At 47.5% G+C, this 12096-nt stretch overlaps 2 protein-coding genes across 2 annotated transcripts in view; both read right to left on the reverse strand.

Moving 5' to 3' along the window:
* ZNF285 (zinc finger protein 285) overlaps positions 1-4737 on the reverse strand; it is a 56202-nt gene extending 51465 nt beyond the window's left edge. The window contains exon 1 of the mRNA XM_031458790.2: positions 4717-4737. The gene's annotated coding sequence lies outside the window, so the exon portion shown is untranslated. The remainder of the gene's footprint in view (positions 1-4716) is intronic.
* LOC105104709 (zinc finger protein 180) overlaps positions 1-7554 on the reverse strand; it is a 45957-nt gene extending 38403 nt beyond the window's left edge. Inside the window, 2 exon segments of the mRNA XM_010998465.3 lie at positions 4717-4806; positions 7510-7554. Of these exon segments, the coding sequence (XP_010996767.3) occupies positions 4717-4767 (51 nt within the window). The 5' untranslated portion in view covers positions 4768-4806; positions 7510-7554.
* Between the last annotated feature and the right edge of the window lie 4542 nt (positions 7555-12096).

A 12096-nucleotide genomic window follows, 5' to 3' on the forward strand; every position in this document is an offset into this window, starting at 1 on the left:
TTACCATGGTTTCATTGTGCTTAAATCAGCATGGGGGCGGGGGGGGGGGATAGCTCAGAGGTACAGCGCGTGCTTAGCATGCATGAGGTCCTGGGTTCAATCCCCAGTACCTCCATTAAAATAAACATATAAATAAATAAAACTTAATTACCTCCCCCGAACAAAAAAAAAATCAGTACAGTCATCACTCCAAGTCTGCCAAGGATTGGTTCCAGGACCCCCAGATACCCAAATTCTTAGATGTAAGTCCCTTATATAAAATGGCATAGTATTTGCATATAACCTATACCTACCCTCCTGGATACTTTAAATCATCTCTAGATGACTTATCATACCTAATACAATGTCAATGCTATGTAAATACTTGTAAGTACCAGGTAAATGCTACATAAATAGTTGCCAGGCATGCAGAAAATTCAAGTTGTGATTTTGGAACTTTCTAGAACTTTTTAAAAAAAATATGTTCAATTGGAGGTTGGTTGAATCTGCAGATACAGAGAGCCGACTGTACTGACACATAGTAGGCACTTCATAAATGTGTGTAGACAGTAAAACCACCACCTGGAATGTGTACCTGAGACTTGGCAGTTGTCCTTTGGCCCCCAAAGGCACCATATCATTGCTGAGCTCGAGACTCCCCTGTGAGGTGCCCTTTCTTTTCAGAAAATTCAAAGGATCAACCTCCAGAACCCACCCCAACTTACTGTCTTGAACTAAAGGCTCAAAAACCATGTTGTCACAAAAGTGAACACACACACATCAACACCCAGCCACCCCTTCCACCCACTCTGGGTCACTGACCATTTTGGGAAGATCTCCTGTTACTTACACCTTAGCTCCTGCAGTGTCCTTCAGGTAATGTCATCCACCATTTGCCTAGTGTTTGATAACGCACAGAGTACTTCAACATGGAATATCTCATCCGATTATCCAAACTCTTTTGAGGAAAGCAATGACATATCTATCTCACCAACACAGAAGTTAATGGTAATAAAATTTAGTGAACTCATTTAAGTCCATGGAGTTCACCAGTGACGATCCAAACACCGACTGTCTGATCTGAACTCCTCCCCTTTGCACTGCCCTGCCGCTCCACTCCACATCTGACCATTCAAGTTCCACATCAAATGCCACCTCCTCCATGAAGTGTTCCTGGATAGCACAGTCTCATCTCTTCTTCCCTTAGTATTTCTTAGCTGTCTTAGCACATGAACTTGCCTTCAGTAACAGTCTGTCCCCTGTCAAGTCTCAACATTCAGAGCCAGGCAGGTGATTGGTGAGTTGATGACCTGTGGTGGAGGGTCTGTTCTCTGTATATTTGAGGAAAGTTGCGAATTATTCACAGAGGATGGGATGGGATGGGAGAGAGAATTTTCTTGTGCCTGAGAAGTAGTGAGACCCTCTGGTGAGGAGGGTCTCTGGGAAATTCAAGCAGGGGAAACTTCAGCTTTCTAGTTTGGGTGGGGGTTACTTTTACTCTCTCTTGAATTAGTAATTAAGAAACTTTGGTGAATAATATATGCGAAAATGAATCATAAGATGTTACGTTATATAGACTTTAGGTATAATTGTTGTCATTTTGTGATTACAGTTACGTGTAGCAGTGGTTTTTAATCTGGCTATGCATTTGAACTACTTGTGAAGATGTTAAAAAAAAATACAGTTGCCTGGGCTCTATCTCAAGTCTACTTAAAAAAAGAGAGAGAGACAGAGAGACTTTGGGACCTCCACATGGGCCCTGCATATCACATCCCTTGAGCTGAAATGTGAACTCTGCCTTATGTCTCCTGCAGGCAGTAAAAGAAATGAACACAGCAAAGAGGGACAATTCTCCTGGTGTGACGCCTATCAGAGTTAAGATTCTGAACCTCCTTATAGATATAGGAGTTTCCAGCCAGGACACCCCAAATACAAAAGCTTTGAAAATTGAATTCAGTAATAATTCTGTGATTTGGCTGGAAGCTTTGTTTTATTGCCAGAAGAAGCCTCCGAGTTAGGAAGGGTCTGTTTGGTCACCTTTGTTTTCGGGAGAGCCAGCAGCAAACAGCCCTAGGACTGACCTGCACACGGGCTCGCTATGGAGTAGGCAGTCACTCCGCGACGGCCCTGCCAGTCAAGCCTTCCCAAGGCAGCTCCTGCCCACAACTTACTGCAACCTCGTCAGAGACCCTGAGCGCCAGAAACATCCAGATAAGCCGCTCCCAATTCCTAACCCTCAAAAACCGCGAGAGACAATAAATGTTGGTTGTTTTAAGCTGCTAAGTTTGCGGTGTGCAACCATAGAGAACTAAGACAAGAAGGAAGGTGTTTTTATCTAGGTAGCTCAGAATGTGTGAGAAGCGCATTTCTGCCCATGAGAACGAAGTCATCTTTCTCCCTGGCACCTCTCACAGGGCCTCGCACCGACTAGGCAATCGACAAATGTGTGATGGAAGCAAAACTGTTAGCGAGTAGATTGCTAATTCCATTGTATGACACAGAGGAGAATAGCAAAAGGACCATTATGATTCCCAGAAAACACACGAAGTCACTCGCTTAAAGTACAATACCAATGGCCACACCCAAACTCGTTTTACCTGTGCTTTTGACAAAGACGTGGATGTGCATGTATGTAAATGTACACGTTCATAACGCTCTCTTACACTCTTGCGCATGTGTACAGGGAATCACATGCAAAATCATTTACAGCAGTGCCATCCATAACAGCAAAGAACCGAACACCAAATCTCCATTAACGGCAAACTCATAAAACCCATGGCATATTTAGAAGCTGAAATCTGGGCACTAGGGGTGCACACGGGCATGGAAATGTCACTGCCCCCAGATCCTCACAGTGGACAGAGACAGGGAATGTATGTGTGCACATCTGCACACACACACGCACACACACATCGAGGCACACAGACACCTCTACATATTTCTACACCTACATACACTGAAAACCATGAGCCACACCAACAGCTCCAGTTCCACTGATCACCGCCAAGTTCATTCCAGTGTTCTCTCTCTCTCCACAGCTGATGGTGAGAACCCTGCTTCTCATCATCCTTATGGTATTTACTCATCTGATCAAGCCCCCCCAAACCCCGTAAGTAGCTAATTTCCCGTTTCCCCTGCCACTCCCTGTCCCTCCTCAGCCCACCTGGGCTCTGCCACTCCACAGGAGGCCACCCTCTCCTCATCACCCTGCCTGGGCTCTGATTCCACAGGCCAGATGGCCTCTCCTCGTGGACTTCCTCTCGTGCCACTTGGCCGGGGACTCCATGTGGATGCCCTAGCCTTCCTGCTTGTGCTGACACTCCACGTGGGGCCACCCTCGTGTGCAGATGCCCTCAGCCTGCTCAGGCTGTGACATGCCACACCAGGATGTGCCCCTGTCCCCAACATGTGCACGTCTCACCTGCTCTGGCTCTGACACCCCAAGCTGGACCACCATCTGAGTGGAGACTCTGACTACATGTTGACTGCCAATTCTGGGGTGTCGCCTTTGTGGTTGCCCTTCTTCCCTGTTCTGGCCCTGCCACCCCAAACCAGATCCCGCTCTCCCATACAGACATAGCTCACTCCACTTGGGCTCTGACTCCTGGTGCCATCGTCTTCACCCCACTTGGTCACTGATGCCCCCCAACATGGAAGCCCTTGTCACCCCCAGGCTGTGACACTCCACAGCAAGCAGCCCTCCCTCAACTGCAGACACCGACCTAGCTCTGCCCCACCTAATAGCTTCAGGACTGAACTGTTCAAGAGGAGAAAGGTGAAATTTTAATTTAACATTAAAAAAAGGGCTCTCCCTCTCACCGGTCAGCCCCACTGGATCCTCACTCAAACAGTAATAGCATTAGTTCCCGGTGCAGCTGTACCCTGAGCCTGCACCCATACTGTTTCCTCCACCCACCTCCGCAGGCCCCAACTTGAGTCGCACCCGCCCAGATTCTTGCCCAAACATCTTCCTGGGCACCCGCAGCTCAGGGAGATGCTGTCTTTCCCCCAACCTGGGCATCCTCAAGCTGTGATTAGGGAGCCAGGTGCACAAAGATCCCAGGGCCCTTGTCTCACCCATTAAAAAAAATTAAACATTCTTAAAGAATAGCTGCTGTAGGAAAATGCTTTAAATTGTTCATTTCTTAACCTTAAAATCCACCATGCAAAAGCACAAAAATATAGATAAGTAAATGAAAGCATAAAGTCACTTGGAATATAACTTACAGATAATCTTTGTTAACTGATCAATTTGGGACAGATTTTCTATGCATACACAAACTTCACCCCCCCTTTTTTTTTTTATCAGTTTGAAATGCTATTTACTTAACATAGATCATAAATATCTTATGTTGGTAAGTATGCGTTACTCTATCAATGGCTACAGTGAGTTTCATTTCATGGTCTTACCATAACCCGTAACTCTCCTCCTGCACTGCACATTCTCATTCTTTCCAACTGCTCATTCTCAAGCACAGCTGTGAGCTGCTGGTCAAGGGGGAATCAGTACCCTAAGGGCTTTTGATGCAGGGTGCCAAATTCCTTCCAGAAAGAGTTATTTGGGTTAAAAGGGTGAGGAAATGCCAGGAGCCTCGTGAAATGTACAGTGTGTTAGATGCCTGCTGATTGGGAGGGACCAGAGGGCCCCAAAACACAGCCTCTCAAGCCCAGAGGGTCAGGCTGTGGGGCGTGGGTGGGAAGTTCCGGGTCTCCCTGGGGAAGGGATGCTCCACTCACCTGCGCACAGGCCCTCAGGGGCCCTGGGGGCTTCTCATCCCGCTCTTCCATGCTCTCCTCCAGGCACACGCAGGGGCCTGACGTCCTGAGCTGCAAGGGGAGAAGCCCTGAGAAAAGCATTCCTGTGCAAGTCCACTGTGGCTCCCCCATCCCTGGATTAGTCTCTGCTTCCAGGATGCAGTCACTATGGCAACTGTGCTTCCAGAGGTTCCTGCCCGATAGATTCCTGCCTGAAGAGCTGTGCACACACCTACAGTCCCTCAGTTCCTCTCCCAGGCCAAGACTGCAGCTCCAGCCTGGTTTCTGTTACCTGGGGCCTCTGGGCCACCTACCCAGAAACTCACATCATGCCCAAAGACAGCCTTCTGCCCACCGCCAAGATCCGCAGCACAAATCAGTCCCTCTCTTTTCCACTGGATCTGGGGACCCCCACAAACACCCAGCACACTGAGGATCCTCTAGTGTGCACCCTCCCCCTGCAGCCCCAAACCAGCACCTCTTCTAGGGTGAACAACAGGCCCAGACTGATGGCCCAGAGTTAAACTCCATGACTAATTGCATGAAGCTCATGACAGCCCCACCACTCCCAGGACCCCATCCTTCCCCTGCCCCTCCAGTGCCTGTCATGGGTGGACTGCCTCTCACTTCCTGCTCAAATAGCCAAGTATGTGCACAGAGCTGAGCTGCACCCAGGACCTGGTCCCTCCACCATTCTGGGGTCAGTGGGCCCCTACAAGAAGTGCACCAGCTCAGAATCCCACCTCCAACCCCTCCAGGCCCAGAATGTGTACCCTAGTTGCCTTGGTACCAACTGTTTCCGGGTCTGAGACTAGAACAGCCCCTGGCAAATCCCACCCTACGCATCCCATCCCCACCTCATCTCTCCCTCTCACCGGTCAGCCCCACTGGATCCTCACTCAAACAGTAATAGCATTAGTTCCCGGTGCAACTGTACCCTGAGCCTGCACCCATACTGTTTCCTCCACCCACCTCCGCAGGCCCCAACTTGAGTCGCACCCGCCCAGATTCTTGCCCAAACATCTTCCTGGGCACCCGCAGCTCAGGGAGATGCTGTCTTTCCCCCAACCTGGGCATCCTCAAGCTGTGATTAGGGAGCCAGGTGCACAAAGATCCCAGGGCCCTTGTCTCACCCAAACACATGTGTGTGTGCACAGAGGGAACCTGGCACAACCCTACCCTTCTGCAGCCCAGAATCTGCGGCTGCTCCCTCTGCTGCACCCACCAGGACATCCTCAGGCTGTACCAGGGCCCCAGGACTGCCCACGCCTCCACATTCTGCCCAAATGCCAGTGCATGTGCAGAGCACAGACTTGGCCCTCCCCAGTCCAGAACTGGAAGCTCCAAATTCAGCCCTCCCAACCTAGCCTCTACTGCAGCAGCCACCACACAGGGGCCACCCAGTTAGGTTCCCTTCTCCTGCTGGCATACCCGAACACACAAAGCAGGCTCATACCCAGACTCTACATCCAGAACCTGGGCCCTCCACCAGCCTGGGGCATAAGTCCTCGCTCTTGAGATGAGAGGCTGCATCTCCCACTCTGTGCCTCAACTTCCCCTGGATACATAAAGCATCCACTAGCCTCTGGGAGGACTCTAGGGTCCCCAGCCCCACTGCCTGCTTACCACCAGAGCTTCAGAACACCCGAACAGTAGTCTAAGCAGAGAACTTCAGAATCAGGCCTAGGACTTGGGCACTCACCAGCCTGGGGGTTCTCAAGCTCATGGCAGAGCAGCTCCCATGGCAACAGGGTCCTTTTGCTTCCGCCAACCCAAACATGAACCCTGGCTGCCACCGAGAGTACAGCCCCTTCCGGGTCCAAATCTGCAGCCCAGACTCTGTCCCTCTACCAACTGGGGCATTCTCATGCCTGCAAGCTAAGTGGCCGGAGCAAAGGTCCTGGGAAAAACTACTTCACAATCATATAGGCAGCATCCTGCTTCCTCCCCAAACAGCTGTCGATTTAATGGCAACTGGTGCAGCTCTGTCATTCCCGGGCTCCAATTCTGTACCTATCACCCACCGTCTACACCAAACTTGAATGTCCTAGAACTCTGCACTATCTTACAAGGGTCCATTTCAACGTGTGCAGAGAGCCCTCCGCCTCGAACCTACCTCTAGGCCCTGGTCTCTCTGCCAACCTAGTCCGTAAGCTATCCCCACCATAGGCGTCGGGGGAGGGAGGGCTCGCTAAAGCAGTGCTCCCTCTCCTGAAACAAGAAACTGCAGCTCCAGCTTGGTCTGTCCACTACCCAGGGCGCCTCCAGGCCTGCAAAAAGAGCAGTCTGTTCCAGCATCCGAGAGCCAACCGCCCAGAATCCAACCTCCCACCTCGTGCTTTCTACTCAAACAACTACTCAAGAGTATACTAATAATGACAGAGCCCCCCTCCGTCAGGAATCAGAATCTGCAACTGAGCACTTTCCAGCCATCCTCAGGTCCTCCACTAAACAGGCCCAGGCTTGTATGAGGAGGAGGCGGGGCTCTCAGGATAGCTCCCACATCCGAGCATACAGCCTGTCTTCCACCAACATGGGCATCCTCAAAGCATCCCAAGAGAACCACCTGACCAGGCACTCGCGCGCGCACGCGCGCAGAGCACAGTCCCAGAATCTGCAGCTGTTCTAGTATCACTACCCACTTTGGTGACCCGAGGGTGAAGCACCGCCCACGCAGGTTCCAAATCGCCCACCCACAGTCCCGATCTCAGCGGCCGGCCTAGACCCTGCGCATGCGCGCATGGAGGAGCCGGCGCTGCCCCGCCCCTCACTAACCTGGGCGTCCACAGGCTCGAGGGCCAGGCAGGGCCCGTCCCAGTCTCAGTCCCTAGCACGGCTCTGCGTCAGGACGAGCTCGGTTAAGCAACTCTCTGCCCCGATTCTGCATGCGACAGACTTGGGTTAAGCTAGTTCTGTCCCCTTCCCTAGTCGGCATCCACAAGGCCGCTTGGGTTAACCTCCGAAGGGCCGAGGTGCGCGAAAACAACAAGCCTCTGCGCGCGGGACAATGGCTGCGCTTCTGGCCGAACCCGGAAGTGCGTGTGGACTCCGCGAGCTGGAACTACAATTCCCAGAAGCCTCGGCTGCGCGGGCGACGATTGGGCGAGGACCCAGCTCCTCAGGGGAGGCGGGCCCGGGTGGTGGTGCTGCACAAAGCCTAATGTGCGGGTTGGAGTCCCGGCTGGGTGTTGAGAGTGGGCATATCCGTATTTTTGCGGGGCGCCGAGACGGGGAGCCAGATCGCAGGCCAAGGCACCGATGCCTGGGGAGTAGCTGACCTGGGAAAGGCTGGGCCTGGGCTCAGTTTGGCGCCCAGAAAAGACTGAAAACGGGATCCGGTTGGAAACGGCGGGGATCCCTCTCTGCCTTGTGAGACGGTTGTGCACAGTCTCCTTTGGTCCTCATGGGCAAAGATAGTTGCTACAAACCCGTTATACAGTTCAGGGAGCTTCTAGCAAGCTCTTCAAGAATCTGATACATGTTTGTAGTTAATAGCAGTAAAATAGCAAGAATCCTTTTTTTTAAATTGTTGTCTTTTTTTCTTTCTTTCTTCTACCTATAAGGACTTAAGGATCTATTCCCTGCCCCAACCCCTTGCTCTGTGACTTCATCTCCTGACCATTTTCCTGGCTTAGTTGCAGTCACGCTGGCCTTTACACCTTCTCCAAAAACTCAAGCAGGCTCCCACCTCAGGACCTTTGCATGCGCTCTTCATGCTGCTTGGCAGGCTTTCTCTATGAGGATTCTCCCACCATTTGGTTTTTAGGCAAAGGTCACCTCATGAGGCATTTCCCCCACCAACCGTTGTAAACTTGCAAACGAACTCTTCACTTCCCATGTAATCCCTGCCTCCCCCATCTTTATATTTTTTCTCTTGAGAACTTTTCTCTAATATACTATATATTTTAGGTATTTATTTGGTCTATTGACTATCAGCCTTCACCACTAGACTGTCAGCTCCTTAAGGGAAAGGATTTATATCTACTTTATATCTATCCACAGCACTTATTACGTGGCACATAATAGCTGCTCAGTAAACATTTGTTTTGAGTAAATAAAATACTTGTTTTATTTCATGTTAAACTATATTAACACTTTAACATCTAACATCACATTGGGGGAGTGCACTAATTAGGTTTATTTATTTATTTTATTTTATTTTAATGGAGGTACTTGGGATTGAACCCAGGACCTTGCGCATGCTAAGCACGTGCTCTACCACTAAGCTATATTCTCCCTCCCAATGTCCCATTAACCAACACAATTGCCCTGTGAGGAAATTGTCATGGTTATTCCTACCCCACCAGGGAGGAAGCTGAAAATTGGAGCCCTGCTGTATGAATATAGAGTATCTTAAAGTTTTTTCTTTTAATGCTGCCAACGCACTCCTGTAGTGTTCCTCACACAAATTCTGACTTTCAACAACAAATTATTGCTGTTGGAAATGTAATCTCTACCCCCAAAGTTTCTTATAATTGGTTATTGTGCTTGATGCTTTTTTAAAAAGTATTTATTTTTGGCTAACCTACTGAACTCTTACGAATTCTTATAGTATTCCATTTGATTTTCTTGGCTTCTCTACTGAGACAGTCATCTACTGATAATAATTTTATCCCTTCCTTACCAGTATTTTTAACCAGGTATTTCCTTTTATGGAAGATAAAACTGAAACCCAGAAAGATTATGTATCTTACCTTAGATTGTATTGTAAGGGCACAGCTGGTATCTGAGTTCAAGCAGACTGACTCTGGAGTAGATGCTCTTAATTTTCACATTATTCCCCCCTTGCCTACACTTCAGTATCTTTCTTACACATAATCAATACAAAGTTTGCAAACAAGACAGAGAAAAGTTTTGTATGTATTCATAACAGAAGCCAAAAAAAAAAAGGTCCTACAAATAAATTTAGTAATATATGTAGAGACATTAGAGGAGACCTTCAAAACCCTACTGAGATAGTGTGGACATACAAATGCTGCCTTATAACTGTTGTGTTGTAAAAACGTTAAATCTTGCAGATTGATTTACAGACTCAGTACAAACATGACAAAATCACAATGGGTGCTTTGAATGTTAGCTCATCTTCCTTTTTTTCTGTTCAGTTGTTTTTGTTGTTTTTTTAAGATATTTAGACATTAAAGCATAAGTGATATGTAATTTAAAACTGACTTTGTCTTTTGTTTGGTCATTTTTTTCCCCTTCAAAATGAACTAGATGGTAAAGTTTACTTCCAGGAGCACTTGAATCCCTGACCTAACCTGAATTATAGGGACTTTGGAACAGCTACTACTAAGGAACAGGAGCTCCTTCTACAAAGATGCCCAATTAATCCAGAGATTTCTCTCTCAGTTGTCTGGGGATTGGCTGTGACCCAATTTTCATATTGAGGTTCTACTGGCCAGGAGTTGGGTGAGGGCTTAATATCTGAAGAGCAAGGAGGTTGAGAATCCATTTGCTTTAAAGACAAAAGATAAGGGAGAGGAAGAGTGTGACCTGTTCCTAGGATATTCGGTGGTAAGGGGAAGCAAGGAGGAGGTTCTTGGCAGAAAAAAAAAAAAAAAAAAAAGACAGTCCTTGTCCTTTGCTTGATCCTCTGTCTCAAACTATAAATGTTTAAGGGACCAGTGCTTAGTTTGTCAGTCTCTACCCTTCTCTGTCTTCATCCACTCTCTTTGGGATCTGTAGAGGAAAGGGTTAACTTAGCAGGCCTGAGTTGCTCAAACCCTGCATATTCCCCACAAAAGGCCTATCTCCATGACTAGTTCTTGGTCCGCTTCTAGCAACTGAGCTTTTGTAATGTTCTAAGTGATAAAAGTGTTTTTGCATGTCTCTACCCATTTGTCCAGATAGTTATACAAACAATGTGATCTATAGTGAACATCTGCTACCCTTCTGGGAGTCTGGAGCTTCAGTGACTGACCCCCTTTTAAAAACCTTGGACATTCAATTTCAGGGTGAGCCTCCCCACTTGGCAACACTTCACATGTGTTGTCACACATTCTGGGAATCCCCATGTGACTCCACAGACAAGGGACACTGGGAGCTTATTCATGGTTTCCTCCAGACATTGCCATTGGCACCTTCTCCCTTTGCTGATTTTACCCTCTATCCTTTTGTTGTGATAAGCCATAAAAATGAGTATAAGAACTTCTAGGTCCTGTGAATCCTTTTAGCAAATCTTCGATCCTGAGGGTGGTCCTGGGAACCCCTGACACAAGATCTCATCTACCCCCATAACTTCAAATCCCAAATGTGTATCTCCAGCCCTCCTTTGCCTAGACTTCTATGAACTGCTTAATGCTCCAACTGATCCTTGACATGTCTAAACCAAATTCTTGATTTCCCTCTCTATCCCCAAAATGCTCCTCCCCCATTTTTGCCTCAGAAGGTGGCCTGCTAGTCATCCAGTTGCTCTGGCCAGAAACCTAAAAGTCCTTCTTGACTCCTCTTTACCTTTAGCAAATCTCATTCTCACATCTCCACCCTTGAGTTCCTCAGGACTCTAAGCATCTCATGCCCACTTCTCCTCATGTGCCTCATCCCCATGTTTCATTTTATGATTTCTCCTGTTATCTCTTAACAGCTCCTTGTTCCTTATCCTCTACCATGATTTGAAAAGACACTGCTTGTCTGACCCCTGCATACATCCCACGCTCATCTCTAGAACTCAGACTCACAGTTCTCCCTGGCTGCTGTGTCCAGCAGTGTTTGTCCATCCTTGTGATGCAGCAAACACTATGGCATCCCCAGCTTCTGGGTATCAGAACTTGGACCTCTTAACTCTAGGTCGCTTTTGCCCTGTTTCTGTTGCTTTTAAAGAAACATTAGTCAACTGAACATAGCTACTGAAACTTCTTCAAAGAGGTTTTTTTTAAAGGCTTTTCCTCCTTTACAAGAGTAAGAAATGAGGTGCTGCCTTTCTGTTTAGCATAGTCAATCTGCAGTGGCATCTAAACAAGAGACCCTTATATGTGAATGATTTATTATTCATTATTTATTATTATGATTATACTTTTTGCGCTCTCAGAATAGTTTTTTGGTAAGACTCACAGATATTTATTCCTTCTGAATATATACCCCATTATAGGAATAATTGTTAGTAAATTTGTGCTTTAGGATTCCATTAAATTTCTTCAGTAAAGGATAATCATTTTTTAGGTTAACTAAAGCACAGAATTTTGGTGAAAATTTTCCATCATTGAAAATTTTGACCAAAGGCACAATAATGAAATTTACAGTTCTCTATTCGGTCACTGTAATTGCCAGTCACTGTTATTATCAGTCATTACTAGGAAACTGAAACCTAGGTTCAAATAAGTTGTAATTGTCAAATGAAGTATAAACACCTACATTAACTTTCTT

This window comes from Camelus dromedarius, chromosome 9, assembly GCF_036321535.1.
Source record: "Camelus dromedarius isolate mCamDro1 chromosome 9, mCamDro1.pat, whole genome shotgun sequence".
Taxonomy (NCBI): Eukaryota; Metazoa; Chordata; class Mammalia; order Artiodactyla; family Camelidae; genus Camelus; species Camelus dromedarius.